At 43.8% G+C, this 18,213-nt stretch overlaps 1 protein-coding gene across 2 annotated transcripts; it reads left to right on the forward strand.

The window, feature by feature from the left end:
- The first annotated feature begins 1,585 nt into the window (after positions 1 to 1,585).
- On the forward strand, positions 1,586 to 16,828 carry LOC135816043 (N-acetylneuraminate 9-O-acetyltransferase-like). 2 transcript variants are annotated; one of them, XM_065329399.1, is made up of 19 exons: positions 1,586 to 1,897; positions 2,063 to 2,162; positions 4,332 to 4,482; positions 5,296 to 5,340; positions 5,741 to 5,803; positions 6,292 to 6,336; positions 6,875 to 6,923; positions 7,662 to 7,739; positions 8,042 to 8,132; positions 8,861 to 8,957; positions 9,616 to 9,746; positions 10,029 to 10,129; positions 10,723 to 11,015; positions 11,965 to 12,220; positions 12,722 to 12,807; positions 13,896 to 14,120; positions 14,674 to 14,757; positions 14,949 to 15,041; positions 15,324 to 16,828. In XM_065329399.1, the coding sequence occupies exons 1-19, from the start codon at positions 1,678 to 1,680 to the stop codon at positions 15,510 to 15,512; spliced, it is 2,397 nt and encodes a 798-aa protein (XP_065185471.1). In that variant the 5' UTR covers positions 1,586 to 1,677; the 3' UTR covers positions 15,513 to 16,828. The 2 variants fall into 2 exon arrangements, with proteins under 2 accessions (XP_065185471.1, XP_065185473.1); XM_065329401.1 differs by having other exon boundaries at positions 10,029 to 10,120.
- Positions 16,829 to 18,213: the final 1,385 nt, after the last annotated feature.

Raw genomic sequence — 18,213 nt, forward strand, 5'->3', positions numbered from 1 at the left:
AATTGCTGCAGCGAGCAGATATATTCACTGTGTTGGATATCGTTTGCCACGACTGTGCACTACAAACTCTATGACTGCAAGGGGAGCATTTTGTGCCAATTTAATTCCTACTGTCCTGCAGGCGTCGACGGCATAAAACAAGTTTGGACGTCCGCGTTACAACCGGCTACACAATTGCGTTGAGAAACACAACCAGCTTAGGAAGTTTCGCTCTTGCCAGACCACCACCACGGTCGACGGCATAACCTGATAACCATGATAACCGTCTGTAAACTAAAAATGCAAAGCTACAGGCGTGCAGTGGAGACTGTCTCCCTCGCTCAGAGTTTGTTCAATAGTCACAATTAATTTGTGCATGGTTGCCATGGTTACACCGAAACAACTCCAGAACTAGAACCAGAGCTAGAGAACTGTCTCTAAAACTTAAGTAAAAGTAAAACTTACTAGTAAAAGATTTAAGTCTAGACTCGCAGACGGGGCAAGAAGCAGTCACAATGGTAACTGGAGAACGGGTTTATTCACAAAGCCAATTATGCATGCGTGAAACAATGAAGTAAGAACCAAAGCAAAACGACAACCCAAATTCGGCAATAGAATACTCAGACTCTCGAAGTGTAAGATTGAACACAAAAGCTTGATAATAACCGTTACCCAAGACTGCCATGTAAAGCCTACTAAAAGTAAAAGTCTAAAGGCGAAGGCAACCCTCCGGCTCCACAACGGCACAAGAGAGGCCAGGAGGGTAGTTGTATTTTACACAGACGCCACACGATAAACTCACTGTACCTAATTGTTGCTAGGACTCCAGGCAGTAGCCACGAGCAGTCATGTAGATTTACTAGGTTCATTGCTAAGGCCAAAGTAAGGCCTAAGGCAGTAAGGGTTGAGACTGAGAGATTACCTGCCTTCGCAGTGATGAGAACTACAGTTAGTGGTTGCATGCCTCCGCTAGGTCAATGGCGATGAAAGAATGGAAGCAGTAGTTCACTCACTAGCCAGGAGCGGTGTACACTCGGGAACATGTAGACTCTAGTGCGTGCTAACAAACACGATAACGCAGCGTGAACATCTAACCGTCTTTTCCGGTGTGCAGAGTGAACTGCGCCGACATCCACGGTCGGAGTCAGGGCTGTTATCGCCATTGGATGCAGCTAACGAAACTATGGCCAGTGGTCGGGCATTTGGTTGTGAGACTAACACTTACCACCTCACCCTCGGCGCTTCAAGTAGTTCAACTGCCACCTTCGGCGCTTCAGCAGCCATGGTGGTGGCCTGGCATCGCCGAAAAACTTCCTATTTGTCGGCTGTGTTGGCAAACACATGGCAGGTGGTAACGTGGATGTGCGACCTAGCTCGACTCATCCCATGCACCTATTACTTTTGTAGTTCTTCTTCTTGACTAGTCTAGAGCTGCAGCATTGCACTGGTATCTCGTGCTTGTGAGTGTGGGTCGTAGATCTATGCAGACATCGGTTCGAGGTCGGATTGTTGGCGTTGCACTTCATCCTGTTACAGCCTAATTAAAAAAGTATACTATGCTACTATTTGAGAACGGGTTTATTCACATGCTAGTAGCGCAGTACTAGCTGCTCAGTCCTGATCGGGATGAGTTGTTGTTAGGTGCCAACTAATTACTTTGTGGTAGATCTACTTTCTTTCGTCTTAGCTGGACCAACGATGCCTCCTAACACAGCTGCGAACCATGGCCTTCCAGTTCAGCTAAGCACTCCAGGCGCAAGTTCAATCAAGCCAATGCCTTCTGGAGTACAAGGCAATCGTGAAGAATGGTTACCACTGCCCCCAGCCAGACTCCTTCAGCTAATGAAATCACTGGCTATGGTGTATGTGGTGGCTTACCTCATCACACAGCGACACCAGTGGAAGACCATGATCAGAGGTAAGATGCGTTTTGTCATATCAGCGGGTGTTTCCGGAATAATAAGTATCTTGGAGAAAATATCCTGCACTGCCCATAAAATTGATTTAATTAATTTTTATTTTGACTGACAAAGCTATTGGTCATATGCGTGTGTGCTCCCTACATTCTCTTTTATTTCTGCAGACAAGAGCAAGTGCGACTGCATACTGAATGGGTACACAGTTGGTAGAGAAGAAGGACAACACAACCAGTTGGACTGCACACCCAGGCAATTTGACAGCCAGTATGTTATCTTGGCATTCAGAACTAAGTTGTATAACTCTACTGCCGCAATTACATGATACTTTAATACATAAGTAACTTTATCACAGTCAGGAAACGGAAAGAGAAACATTTACCGTAGTCGGGGAAATAGGAGACTGTTAGAGAGGGCTAAACAGGTGTAGGCTGTTTGTCTGTGTAGAATCCTTGCAATAGGCTCAGGCGTAGCCATATTGCAAGGATTCTACACAGACTATTACTATTATTATTAAACACAATCTCATAACATGTGACAAGCATAGCTGATGCAGGGACAGAATCCCCTGAGACAAGGGCGTTGAGCCAGCCACGGCAATGGAAAGCTAGGAAAACAAAGCAAATACGACAAACAGTTAACCATCATGATTGTGGTAGTGATGCTACAAGTAAGAGAAGAAATTGTTGAAAGAAATAGAAAACGGTGACATGATTGTACCTGCGCACATTACACCACTTCTCACAATTTTCTGACACCAAGTCAAAAAATCAACAAAATTTGATGTAAAATAGCAATGAAAAATATCAATTGTGCACTCATAACCATGTATAAACAATTAAAATGAAACAATTCCAGAACGTTTTCGTGTGACCATCATCAGTGGAACATCGTCACATAGTAAGAATCACTAAAACAACCAGTTATATAGCTAGAGTAATATGAAAAGAAGCGTGAGAATGCAGCACAGCTAGCGGTTATGCATAACGTGTGTAGTGTGAACCTTTGCAGTGTATCTGAGAATGGTAGCAGTAGATGAATGTGGCAGCTGTGAGTGCGTGTGAACAAAAACTGGTGAGTGCGTCTTTTTTTTTAAAGTGTGAGTGCTACAACATTTTCTTTTTGCTTGCATAGAACAGGGTCACGTGTGCGAATATATACAGCTTCCAACACCTGCAACTGCTTAAAGAAACGCGCGCGACAAATAACACTAAACCAGGAATCGTCAAACAACTTACGACAATCCGGACTGGACACCAAATGCTTGTAGATGGCAGACTTGCTCTTGTCGATGTCGAACTCCTTCTCGTCCGTATCACTCTCATCCTCCACTTCCTGTTCCTGCTCACCCTTGCTTTCCTCCTGACCATCCTGTTCATCCCCATCATCATCCTCCGTCTCCATCTCCTCATGCCATCGCTTCTTTCTCCTTGACGTGTTCACTGCTGCGCCCGTACTTTCACCTGCCACTACTGGTTCCGCCTTCTTCATTTTTCTCAGTCGTGTCTCCGCTAGTCTCTGGCTTCTCCTCAGATTCGTTTTTCCTCCATTTTCATTTCGTTCTCCTGGAAAAAAAAGAAAAGAAAATGTTGTAGCACTCACACTTTTTAAATAATACGCACTCACCAGTTTTTGTTCACACGCACTCACAGCTGCCACATTCATCTACTGCTACCATTCTCAGATACACTGCAAAGGTTCACACTACACGCGTTATGCATAACCGCTAGCTGTGCTGCATTCTCACGCTTCTTTTCATATTACTCTAGCTATATAACTGGTTGTTTTAGTGATTCTTACTATGTGACGATGTTCCACTGATGATGGTCACACGAAAACGTTCTGGAATTGTTTCATTTTAATTGTTTATACATGGTTATGAGTGCACAATTGATAATTTTCATTGCTATTTTACGACTGTTGTCTCCTCGTCGGTTATTTAAAAATTTGATGTAAACTGCAATCATCACATGATCTAAGTGTTGCTATGCAGTGAATAATGAGCAAATGAGCTCCCAAGAGTGCGCGACTCTATTTACGGGGTCTTCGGCGGCAAAACCTCACATCACGTGTTCAAATTACATTTTGTACTCTATACAGCATAGGCCAGGGTGTGTGCAGTCCTGATAACTGCCGTGATCCGGCATGCTACTGATGCATAAGCTGTGTGTGTGTGTGTGAGAGAGAGGGGGGGGGTCTGTCAAGTTGGTTCTCTTTTTACTATCAACTATAAACAGGCTGGGAGTGTTTAACATGAACACTATACCACATGTTGTGAAGGTTCAGTGTTGGCGGACCTCATCGAAAGGCTATCCAGAGTTGCACACTCTTGGGAGCTCATGTACTCTTCAGTGAATGTAACCATGCCCTGCACTGAGTTAGCATGGTCTTCTTACCAATTTCTATTGTGTATTTTCTGCCCATGTTTGCATTCAGAACAGCTAAGACATGTTTGCGCAATTCAAAAGTTCTTTTTATTGGTGATTCTCGGATCCGGGCACTCCAGGAAAGATTGATAGTGTTGCTTGACCCGAATCCAAAACGAGAGCTCAGCAAGCGAGCTGCTAAACCCAGAAAAGACCCGCGCGTGAGTCGTACATGCATGTCAGAGGTGATGTCAGATCTTAAACTTGTTTTCGTAGCTCTCTGCAAATCACGTGTGTACTTAACGCCACTATACACTATACACTATACACTATGCACTATACACTATGCACTATGCACTATCATGCGGCACTATGCATTATTATCACTGACCAGTATCACCTTATGCATGCTAATCGTGAGCACATTTGTTGGACTGACTTCGATGTTTGAACCATGATTGTAATGTTCACCCGTTCGCTTTTATCACACGTTCAATAGCTGCGAATATTTTATGGTCCATGGTATTGATTTATTTTTTGGTAGTGATTTATTTGAATTTGGTATCTCAACAGTACATTGTACAACTTGGGAAGATCCGAATGACATAGATACATAAACATAAAAGTGGAGTAGGTGCTACAGCTGATCATTTTATCGCAGGTTGTGGGACTAAACTAATACCAGTATGCAAGTACACAAGAAATAAAAGCTGAATAAATACGACTGCATGACATTGGTCCATTGCACCACCTCAGCTCTGTATACTCCGCTGATGAGTGGAAGACGAAATTTCAATTCTGGATTAAAATTGTACTTTAACCTGCAGCCTGTGCTATGGTGGTTAGTGATTTCTGCATCCTTCACACTCCTTACAGCTATGCAAAAGATGATGTAAAATTTAAAAAAATTCACGGCTCGCATGACACTCAGTTAGACTGAGCTGTCCGCATCTGTGGGCGCATCACCACCTTCAAGGATGCAAAGCACACTTTAACAACTACTCTACAATTGTCATTTGATGGTTGTTGTACAGCATCGGAACAAGACGACGATTATCGCGGATGCTAATGTACATGTGGTGAGCTGGATTGCCGTTCAATGATCGATGTGCTGCATAACTTTCTAGTCCCTTTGAAAGATACTCCTCCATTTGAGACTGTTTTGAAAGAGTTTAACTGGAAGCATGTTAATTTTGACTTGGGCATGGATCTATGTCATGCTCTGGCCACAAGGATTGAAAAGACCAACCGTAATATTATAACCCTTGACCAAACAAAGAACAGTGTAAGGTTACAGCTAAATCACCATGCTGTGATTGTAGCTCACAGTTTTGTTTTAAGTGCTGAATGAGGCTGTGTGTCGTGTGCTGTGTGTGCTATGTGCTGTGTGTTCTGTGTTGTTTGTGTTGTGTCCTGTGTGTGCTGTGTGCCGTGTGCTGTGTGATGTGATCTTGTCTATTAACCACTGTGCACGGCCAGCTCCTTATTTGGGACACATATATTGGCAAGTCATGGCTGGCCATGCTAAGGTACTTGAAATCGGTGAGTTTTCTCCTGTTTTTAGTTAGTTATACCGGTAAGATCTTGATGGGATGCACTATACGCGCAGTTGTAATTTGTGAAATTTTGGCTCATCTCGAGGGTTGGTTGAATACCGGATTGGGCGCTGATGCAAGGCATGTGCTAGCAGGGTACAGTCATTCGCAGGGACCAGGAACCGGATTGCAGTGTATTGTGGTGTGATGCAGTGTGGTGCGTTGTGGTGAGGTGTGGTGTAGTGTGGTGTGATGAGGTGTGGTGAGGTGTGGTGAGGTGTGGTGTAGTGTGAAGCTGCTGATGTATTTTTGAATTGGTAAATTTCTAAGTATGAGGAGCGGAATGAGGTGCAATAGCAGTACTACTCAATATATACATTCCCATACAGTCTGTCATTGTGCTGTGTTCGTACTTAACCAGTACATGACTTAACAGGGCAGAACTGCCTAGTTCTGTAAAGTGATGTGCTTCTATTTTCCATGTGCGGCATGCAGAATCCATTGGATGGCGCGGACTTAATTGTGGCTGGGGCAGCATTGGTGAGTTGCCAGAACCTCACTTGAAAGAACCACCAACACAATGTGCTTGGTGTTATGTTTCTTATCACAGGCTAAACATGAGCACATGCCAACACAACCAGATTTGAGTTTACTTGGCGTCAAACTAACTTACAATATTACGTAAAGGAATTGGTTCGGTTTGCAGTGCTTTGGGAATGGGTGTGTCCACCCAACTACTCTCTAACTTCCAATAAAAACATAAATATTTAATACAAAATATCACAAATATAATATCTGCAGAGCATGAATGTACGCTATGGCTGCATAGCCTTCCAGGTGCGACCTACGTGTAATCGATATCTACACTACACAGCATGCATTACTGGGTCTGTGATGTGCATACACCACACTTGAATTTAAATTATCAGATGCCAAGAAACCAATTTGTGTGTAGTTCCTACAGTATAGTAGTAATCTACCTACAAGTTTCTGACTCATATTTGCAACATGACATGTTTGTGTGATCTAATCATAGCAGGCTAGGATAAGGGCTTTCTGTTTGTGTTGTCGCCTGTAGTGGACGATACGAAGGGACCCATCATTGGAGGGACTGGACCATTACAAAGGTATGCCAAACACGTACACTCCAAACAACTTGTCCACTACTGTTCCTATTTCTTAACTTAGACACTTACTCCAATACGAACCCTTATGTTTGAAAACTAGACCTTGTACAAGTTGTCATATTACTAACACAGTCCCCATACATATAATTCCCATCTCCAATCACCAGATATCAAGGTAGGAATATAAAGTTATCACGAGGTTGTGTTTGTGTTGCCGGTGAGTCTTTGACTGTTTGGACTATTTCGCTGGCGAATCTTTTCCTGCTTTCACAGTAAGCCATGTGATCTCTATGGGCACTGTTTAAGGTTCACGTAGTTTAGTTACTTGTCTCGGTCTCATTCTGTCTGTCTGTCTGTCTGTCTGTCTGTCTGTCTGTCTGTCTGTCTGTCTGTCTGTCTGTCTACTCATCTACCTTAGTATTAATCTATCCACACCACACCTTAACGACATGTGGCCCTGCACTGTTAGAGCATAAATGCGGCCTGTCCTATTTACTAGATCAGCTCTATGCCCTTGCGCAGGGTACACAATAGTGTTTCTGAGACTCAACATGGCAGTGGCTGGTAGTGTACACAGTCGGTTAGGGCACATTTTGGTTCGTAGTTCTCGGTGGCCCTGATCAATTTTGGTTAGATTGAATCTCACTGCCCACGCACTAGTGTAGACACATCTTAACAAATTTATCTTGTGTTGACAATTCCATCGAGAAAACTGACTATGCCGTTTTGTCATTGCAGTCTACACGAAATCTGTGCTTCGCCTGGCGTCATCACTGGTACGCGAATCAGATACCAACTTGGTGTGGGTACGGCAAGGTGAGTCGTCTGCGGTGCGTGCCATAGAAAGTATTTCTTTGTTGCTCGCGCTATCAATATGACTGCCTGGAGACTGTGATAATACCCAGGTCCGTTGCGCTGGTAGTTATAAAGAGATCCATGACAATTGGCAGACTACGTTTTTTTCCCATGGTGGCACTGGAAATCCCTTTTGAGTAGCACTGAACCACCTGTCAGCTGGTGTGTGTAGGGTGAAGGTAATGCATATGGGTTAATTGTTACAGTTACCGATTGTAGTATGCGTTTTTGACTTTTCTGAAATCACTTTGCTGATGCTGCAGCGAATGTCAACGAATCAGTGCCTGGGCCAAGAAGGAGTAACATGACCAACGCACGTGTCCGAATGTTCAATGCCGCTGTTGATAGTGTGTGGTGAGTGCTGGCCCAGGGGCTGACACAAGTAGGAGTTTAGAAAATCAGCCGGTCTGAAACCAACACTGGGTGTCCTGTTGTATGTCATGAAACTGGGTATCAATGTGAGAATATCAGAGAAGGTTGTGGAAACATCATGCAGCAGAGCGCCGATTATCCGCACCCCTCAGGGCGCGGGCTGTCTCCAGGGGGTACGGATGAGAAGAATGTTCGGATAAGGGAGCAGTCCCACATCTATCTAAACCATGCATATTCCCGCACGAGCACTCTTCTTGCTGATGACTGACTGTTTGATTAGGCAGAACTGGAGGACTTGATGCAGGCAATGCCACAAACCCAGTTGGTTGTGCTCATGTTGCACACAAAGCACAATGTGAGTGTGATTGTCTGCCAGGACCGTCCGCAAATAGCAGGTATTTTCGAACCGAAATTTGTTATTTCCCGACACTCCCCCTCACATACAGTAAAACCTGCTGTAAGCGACCACCTGCTATTAACCACCCTTTTTCCATGCACCGACAGTTCTACGCAGACACTGTGGGACCTGGTTCTAAGGACCACCTGTCTTTAACGACCGCTTTTGCTTGCACCGTGGGGTGTTCGCTTAAACCAGGTTTTACTGCAGATGTTTAGAATGAAGACTTGGCAAATCATAATAATTTGCAGCACGGCGGTCATGATTGAGCATTAACGGTATGACCGTGTATTTGCATGTCTTCTCCGTTCAGGCCGCGCTTCAGAACTCCCGGCATGTTTATGTTCGACCCTGGTCATGTCCCATTGCTCCGAGATGGTGTGCATTTCACTGAAGATGCTACTGATGAGGTCAGTGCCGCTTCCTTTGCCATTACACTTCATTCATGTTTCTGGGCACTATTGTTGTTGTGCAACTATTGCCTTTGTTTGTGTGAATGGAGGAAGTGTCACTCAGATGTGATACTGCTTCTTGAGTGATTACATGCAGTGCGGTATGATGATGTATACTTTTACCAATACCGAAAGGGATCCGTGTACATGACATGTATGAGAGACTTGATCAAAGATTTCAAGATGTACGTACATGTACATAATTATACAGGGCATGTATACATTGTATACGTGCCCCAAAAGTTGGCTGTGTTAGAGAAGTACTACCCCCCCCCCCCCCCACCCACCCCTACATATACGTACTACCACCCCCCCCCCCCTACATACACATACGAGTACATACATATTGTGAAGTACAGTCCCTCTCAATGAAATCCAGTCGCGACACTCAAGTTTGTGCCTTGCACCATTTCGAAGCCCATTGTTCGCAGGTTTAGGGCAGCGCAACGCCCGGCGCGTACATGAGTGCATCGACTGTATTTCATTGAGCAGCACTATGCTAGGACACTAGCACAGAGGCCTTAACCTGCTATAGTCGCAGTATAGAAAGGTATACAATCATGTAAGAATTGTTTTGTTCTGCATGATATTTTACTTCATGTGTGGACTACTACAGACCGTCCAAGCCATCCTGAATGTCCACTGTAACTCACAACTACCGGTAACTGACAGGAAGACCTGTTGCCAAGGGTTACTTCACTCAATTACTGCTCCACAGGTTGTGCTACTGGTTATATTTGTATGCAGGTTAGTTACCATGGATACGAGATGTACTAGTCAGGTGAAAATGAAGGAAGGGATTTGAAATGTGTCTGATCACAATAATGCCTAGACACTGGCAGTAGATATGTTATGTGTACACTTACTTCTGTATTGAATAGTGAATGCAACAAGGTGACTGCGTCGAATTAATTCCCTTTCTCCTAACTGGCCTCTGCAGCAACAGTTCCCTTATTGCTGGTGGTTGTTCTGTGTGTATTCCATTATGTTTTACGGCTGCAATGTTGTTTCTGCCTGGATCTATTCCAGTATCGTCATACTGTTCTGGGGAGTCTGTTGCAGGCACCGATGTTCACGTTCTCTATTCCGGTCGCTGAGCCAGACTTCTATCCGTGATACAGGTAACACAGGTAAACTTTGTTTCAGCAACCACTGGACATCTGGACATGTGTTATGGAGGGGATATGACTAGATATAGGGGCTTGGACCAGGTATAGGGGATTGACTGCATATCAGGTCCAACATGCACATGTCTTCAATCTTTAAAGGAGCAGCGCACCTCAGCCATGATATACCTGCATCACTTCATAGCAAGGGAACAGTTGGAAATGATTACAGCCTGATGAGTGTTTTAAACACGAAACTCGGAGTAACGAAAAAAAGACTTTGGTCTATGGTGCTTTGCTGCTCTGTAGCTTTGATTAAAGTATTTATTTTGACCGCAGCCTATGGCTTTTCTATATGCAGTGTACATGATTGTGTTGTATGGCACCTTGTGCTGGATTTGCTAGACTTGGACATAGTGTAATCTTTGTGAGACCTTAAAACCTGCGTGTTTCTCAATGAATCACGTATGCTCTGAGAAAGGATATTGGAGAGATGGCCTCAATATGTCGAGATTTTGAATCGAACACGTTCAACTACATGTACACGTTTACATGTTCTCTACACTACTGCATAATCTAATTGAAAATTCCCTCTTCTGTGCATGCGTGTATTACAGGTTTAAAGCGCAATACTTCATCACCCGTTGTGATGATCTGTCAGTGCATCACATTGCTTGGAATAGTGCTTCTCTACACCTACTTAGCTGACAGGACACCAGTATTCACGAAAGAGGAGAAACATTTCAACTGGACATCATTTGCCGTTCCATTGGCAATTTTGGGAATTCTTGGCTTTGTGACATATCAACCAGTCAAAGATGCTTCTGTTCTAAATCGTCAGCAAACCTGTGAAACACGAGGATGGATGCAGCTAGTATTGCTGGTGTATCATTACACAGGTGGTAGCAAGGTAGGTTATAATAATAGTGTAGGTACTAGACTAACTACTAGTAGAACCTCCCGTAGTGGGAGCCTCTCAGCAAAAGGACAACTCTATGGTCATGACATATCTTTTAAGTTCTGACTGCTCCCAATCAAGTGATGAGTCGACATGTATGTGTAGTGAGCAAATCTCCCTAATTGTTTATCACATGCATGTGTCTAGTCACAATGTTGTACATATTTGTGAGTTCCCATTCGCAGTGTATGCGTCGGCTGAGGGTCTGCAAAAACTATGTTGTTAAATCCTAGAAAAAGTGCCCAATATCACGAGAGTAGAGCCAAAAGTTACATCATGTACCGTAAAATTTCGTAAATAAGCCCACCCTAAATAACGCCCATGTCCGATAATAAGCCCAGTTTAGGCGGTATACACTTCAAGTCCGTTTTAGCGCCCATGCCCGAAATAAGCCCAGGGCGTAAAGTGGACTCAAATGACCAGCGCGCGAGCGTGCCTTCGCGTACAAACTGTAGAACAGTTGTAGATCGAGTGCGTGCCATCCAACTGTACATAGCACAGTGCAGAACTCAACACTGTCACGGCGCGCGAGGACAGCGATGTTCCCTTGGAATGTAGCAAACTGCCAAAAGATGCAACAAGAAATGTGGTTTGATGTACCTGTACCGCGCTCAGTGTGAATGGTGGTGTAACTAGTGGGTTGCTGATAGATTGATCTTCTGCAGATTGCGTCCGAAATAACGCCCATGCCCTAAAATAAGCCCATGCCCAAATATACGCCCGGTTTTTGACGCTCTGCAAAGTATACGCCCGGGTCTTATTTACGGAATTTTACGGTATTTCAGGCTCTTTCCATTGCTACTGTGTGTGTAGACGGTCTTGACATGTCCACCAGCTCGGAAATTTATACAAGCAAAAATCAAAGTATTTTGATGTTGCATTGTGTTCTATTTTTGCACAGATCCTTGGTTTATACTATGTGGCTCGACTGATTGTGGCAATGTACATCTTCCTAAGCGCCTTTGGACATTACACGTATGGTTTGAAGCGTGGAGCAAGCAGTTGGTCTCGTGTAGCTGAGGTCCTGTTCCGTCTAAATCTCTACACCGTTCTACTGTGCTTGACTATGGATGTACCGTATCTTCACTACTATTTTGTACCACTGATCTCAGCATGTTACTTACTAGTACTACTGGTTGCTGCCATACCTCCAGTTGGTGAGTATATTGTTTTAAAAGTAGGTCGGGGACAGTTTTGGCCCAACTTACATATTCGTAATTCTCGTCAAATCTCTGGATGCATTGATAATAAGTTCCAGAAACAATCTCAGGCTTACACTAGAAAGTTGCACCAGGCCTCTTGAAACTGTTCCACACTGGTATTTGATGTAATAATCAACATGATTTAACAATTTCTGGTCGTCCTCATATCGTTACATGGTGCAGAGAATGTGAAAGGGTGGTGAGGGTCAACATTTGGGGTTTTGAGTTACCATGCCCCTCTGGTAGCCAGCCCCTTCAGTTTTCAGACAAACACCCAGATGGAAATCTCTCAGCAAATGATGCTGGCAGGGTGGTTTTAGTGCCCCATTTTTTAGCCACAAGTGTTATCAAGTTTAAACTTTGAATGCCCTTTCCCCTGTTCTATTTAAAGTGCAGCTAAGTACTCTTTTCACGTGCGCTGCACCAAATGTGTTTGTGTGTTTATGTATTCCTCAGCATGGGATCAGAACAAGTCACCATGGATGCAGGTGCTCAAGGCAATCTGCTTCACTTTAGTTGTCGCCTTGTATCGAGTACAACCTGTGAGTACGGATGCAGTTCACTTTACCATAATCCTGTATGGGTCTGAATGTTCCTTGGTGTGCATGCTTTGTCAAGGAAATGTCGGGGGTGGGGGGGGGGGGGCATTGAAAGGTCACAGTAACACCCGCATATGGTCAGAATTGAACTTAGGATGTGTCTACCTTTGTCACAATCACCTCATGCAGTGTGTCAATCTGTTACCACAGGTACAGTCGAATGCCGATTACCTTAACGTCAACTATCCGAACGATCATTATCTGAAATTCCCGTTGCATTGAATTGAAGGGTCGAAAATGAGTTTTTGTTTATTTTTACCTACCTGAAGCACCACTGAAACAGTACACAAGATGTATGAGGTTCGTTTGTAAGTCAACGTAACGGCAGAAAATGCGATACTTTGTCGAGTGCTTTGGTTATGTGCCAGTATTTTTAAACAATTGTCAAAATGGCTGTACACTCATACCCTATTTATCCGGGCAGTCCGGGTTCGGGCACTGCCCGGAACTTTGAAATATCCGTCTCTCTGAATCACATACACATTGATGCGGAAAGGCCATAGATATGGTATATGACGTCACTATTTCCACAAAAAGTGACAAGAAAGTAGTAATATTTCAACTGAAACTCGCCCAAAGGGTGCCCGGTAGACCAAGATGCCCGTAACTTCGGAGTCCGGATAACCGAGGATGAGTGTACTTGATCCGGTCGGTGCGCTAGCAACTATGTCAAAAGTGGTGTACTCGTGATGGAAATCATGCAGACTTACATGTCTGGTCTTACTCAGCTTGCTATGATAGTGGAGTGCAACATTCTATACCCAACAGCTCCCCTGTTACCATGGGCCGTTGTCATGGAGTTTCGCAATATGCCTTTAAGGAGCACCTCCATAATTGTGGACTCCTCCATCAGTCAGTTAGGAACAGTTTAAAAGTGTCAAGTTTTGGTATGAAACTGCACGTCTGTACTAGTATGCCGCTGACAGTATATCACAAGTCAGAGGACATGGTAAACCATCTAGCAAAGCTTACGTATCTATAAAGTCTACACTAGTACTGAGTTTGACAGTTCATCATTCTATTGCACACAGGATATGTTCAACTGGATAATATCCTTCCCACCGCTCTCCCAACTCTTCCTGGATGATGACATTTCCCTTCACGAGTGGACATTTCGTTTTGGACTAGACGTCCTGGCTGTGCCATCGGGTATCCTGTGTGCCGTAATGCTACATCGATTCCCACAAATCAATGGGTGGATATGTTCAAGGAGTATTGGTAACAACTTGATGACCATACTTTCAGCTGTGACATTGGTATGCACTACTCGATTGTGTGTTAGTTTCATTGGAACACATGCTGGCTACATTATAAATGACATCCGAATGGATCATGGCCTGGTAATTTGGCTAATATGACGCATTTTCCTGTACACATAGCAATTCGTGGAACACGGTTCAGACTACAGGCATAGTTATGTGACACCACCTGCCAGTTAGGATACCGGTATGTCATAAGTATTGAACGGTGTCGTCCCTTCTCAAAAAGCTACTGGGAATGAAGGAAATTTACTAAAGGGACTACTTCAAAGTACAACTATAAAGATAAAGAAAAGTTGTCTGAAGAAGGGAATGAAGACGGTCAATACCAAGTTTTATGACATGTCCTAATTGGCTGGCGGTGTCTACTTGCGTAGATGAATGCGTAGACAAGATATTAAATCAAGGTTTCTGCTTCTGTCCTAATTTCAAGACGATTGTCTAGTATTCTGATCGCTGCACACTGTGACAGTGTACTTTGAATACTTTTCTGATTTCAATGCTGTCACCATTGTTTCTTCCTCATGACCATGCCTATTCTCCTGTACAGGTAGTGTACTGTGGAATGATGGCAACAAACTGTACTAGTAAACCAGAGTGTAATCTTGTACATACCTACCTATCACCAATCATGGTAAGCAACAACAGTATACTAAAAATGCATAATGATGATGTGACTGATTGGTTCATCAATGCCAGCATTATTCACGTATCAGGCTGGCCATTGTTGTGCTCTGATAAAATACATGCACGGTGACAACGCATGCTATTGCTCAGCAGATGTACCAATGTTCAATGTGTGCCGTTCTGCCAACATCTTCACAGCTGGGAGGATTTGTTCTGGTGCGTAACACGTGGGAACCACTACGCAAGCATTACAGTCAGTTCTTTGACTGGGTGGGAATCTACTCTTTGGAGGTAAGCTGGTATTCTGGAATGCCTAGCCGTCAAGTTCCTTCCAGTACCATCCTGTGTTTTGCTATGTTCAAACAAAGAACCGTAAATTTCCTCAGAGAAAACAATTCTAAATGCTAAGAAAGAGAAGACACCTCTGGTTCTTCAATAAAGCATATTGAATATTTGTTTATGAGTATACTTTCAAGCCTTCTCTTCAGGTGATGCACAGGAAAGAGCAGAGGAACAAGAACGTATTATTCCTGGGAACTAACGGATCGCCACTGTTCTCCTTTTCCGCTGCAGCTTTTCATCGCCCAGTATCACGTCCTGCTGGCTAATGATACACGTAGTCTACTTGTCCTGGTTGAGGGTAATCCAATTCTCAACATCTGCATCGTCACAACCATCTTTGTACTGGTATCACACACTGTAGCTGAGTGTACACAAATGGTGGTCAACGTCATGAAGGGCCTCGCAACTGAGAATGATTAGCTTTTTTTAAATTACTATGATATTGGTCAACTTCATGACGTTGTATAGTATTGCGCCAGAGAGTGATGTGTCACAGAGCGGTTGATATTCCATACTTACCCTGAACAGCACCACACCGACCCTGACCAGTACGTTATGACTTTCTTACCACCAGGTTCCACCAGGTTCTTAGCTCAAGCGGTGGATAGAAAATAACCATTTGCTCCTTGACGAATTTGAAATCTCACAGTGAAACTCTCAGCCCTATTGTTTGAGATTAGTGCATGCAATCTACACAGGTATAGAAGGACAAACTCAGCCTACAACTGATCATATTGCTTGATTACAATTCTTCTTTGCGGGTCGCAAATATTTTTTTTTACCTATGCTTCCCTGGCCATTTCCAAACAATTTCCCATAATAATAATAGTGAGGTTTTGCATTCCGAATTTCGGTACAGCGTTCTTCGGTCATTTGTCGAACATCAAAATGTCGAATTTTCGCACCAACGTTTGTTTTGCAAGTCGAAAATGATGTGTTTTCATTTCGTGAGCCCCAGCATCAGCAACGTCCTGTCCCGTGCTCCTTTTCTTGCTGATTCCAACGAACTTTGGTCGCCCAAAGAGTCGAGGGCCAAACCTGCCTCCTCAGTCGCCTCAGAAACACCAACTGGCAACTCCATGGCCAAGTCAAATTTTATGCGTGTCGCCATAGTCTTTTCAGCCACACAGATGACGGACCATTGACGGTGAGGACACTCCAGGCGAAAGAGAGTCGACAGGCAGTGGAGAGGAGCAATCAGAGGTAGCTGACGATAAAGACGCCTGCCAAGCGAGGCCGAGATAAGAAACCTCTTTGAATAAATCACGCGCTAGCGCTCTTCTACAAGAAAATGCATCCGAAAAATATTTTCGGCAAAGTGAGCTTTTTCCGAACAAACACGCCGAATCTTCGTGTGCATTTTCGCTCTCGCTCCCGCGTGCCGAATCTTTTTGCCGAATTTCGGAATGCAAAACCTCTCTATTATGATAGTTTTCAACCCTACACTCTCTCCATATCGCCAAAGCAATAGTGCACTCTGTTAATTGACTATTAGAACCTAATTTTTACTACTGAATGCCGCTAAATGCATTAAAGAGAGCAACCGACTGGAGATCACAGCACCTAAATTAGTTTCACGGTATTCTGAGTGCTTGCGCATTCAGTATGAACCGCAAAGTTCTGTCATCTGTGTGGTATCTAGTATTGCTATGCACTCTTACTACTCTAAGCATCCATTCATGATGCGCACATTTGCCATGAAACTCAGGGTTGCAACGAAGGACTCCTGAAGCTTCCCACCATTGTTAACTGGTGTATGTTCTCTATATTTACACCATACTGACACGCTCCCATCCGACATAGCGTATAGCGCCAAGTCTTCAATACCTATTTACACCACACTCCTATCCGACATAGCGCGATTTCTCCAAACTTCTTCCTGGTGTTCTATCCTGTCAGCTGTAGAGAGTCCAGGTATGCCTCTCTGCATGCAACGCAGCAAATACAGTCATTACCGTGTTATTCATAGCTGGGCTCCACTAAGTTTAGTTAGCACTGGTGCATGGTGTGGCGCTGTTTATGTTGGAATAGTTCTCACCTCTCCTTCTCTTCACCTCTCATGTCACTTGATACCATCTGCGCCAATTCTCACCACATCACGTGACATGCAACTTTAACATGAAGTAATTCCACCTTCACCAAACGCGCTCTCTGGCCCACATTACACACCAGCAACATGATTCCAAGTTTTAGATACTGACAAAAGTTAATGTAACTTTAATGTCACACTTTACTACTTGTCTGGATGGAAGTAATTTAGTTTGTAGCCAGATGATGTACTGTACAGATTATCAGATACATGTGTGTGCATGAAACACGGCATTAGTACAACAATGATCTAGCCGGTTGTCTCTCCTCTAATCTCTTCTGCCTTTGTGGAATAATGGCTACATGTTTTATGGTGAGCAAGTACCGTTGAAATAGACCCGTTGCACAATAAGCGAGAGGGGTCGAGAGTCGGAGACGGTGCATGCTGTATACGGACTGCACACTTGGCATGCAGCCAGCATGCATCGTTTACGCAAAGCTTCCCCTTTCCTTCATCTCTGATATTGATGACCCACCCGGTTGGGTGGTGTGTTGCTTTGCTGTTTCCAATTGTAGTTAGATCGCATTGTCATGTTTTTAACTGGTCTCGTCATCGTCCTTTAAGGTGGCAGTCTGGGTTCGCGGCCCGACCGCATGAACACAGCCGTAACTTCCATAATAATTGATGAATTTTGCTCAAATCTTGACCACATACCCAGTGTATTTCACTAAGTCCAATGAAGTATAAATCAAGCTCACACATGGGAATCCGCAGACACAATAGTCAAATCTGCGATTATGCCGTACCACCAATACCTTAGACGCAATATGCAAACGCAGAAAGAAGCTGGGTAGAAACTGAGTGCTCCACAGGATTTCCTTCACATATACCTAGGTGCTAAGTGGAGCGGAATTTTGAAATCATATTCAGAACAAAGTACTCAAGCTGTCAAACAAAAATCATGCAATCGCGCAAAATTTAGGTCCTCGATCAGTAGCACTTTACTCAAAGCTACTAGACAAATATAAAAATCCATGACACTTAGCACCTTGATAAATGCTCACAGTTTCCAAAAATGTATGGTTTATGGGG

Source organism: Sycon ciliatum, chromosome 4 (genome assembly GCF_964019385.1).
Source record: "Sycon ciliatum chromosome 4, ocSycCili1.1, whole genome shotgun sequence".
NCBI classification, from domain to species: Eukaryota; Metazoa; Porifera; class Calcarea; order Leucosolenida; family Sycettidae; genus Sycon; species Sycon ciliatum.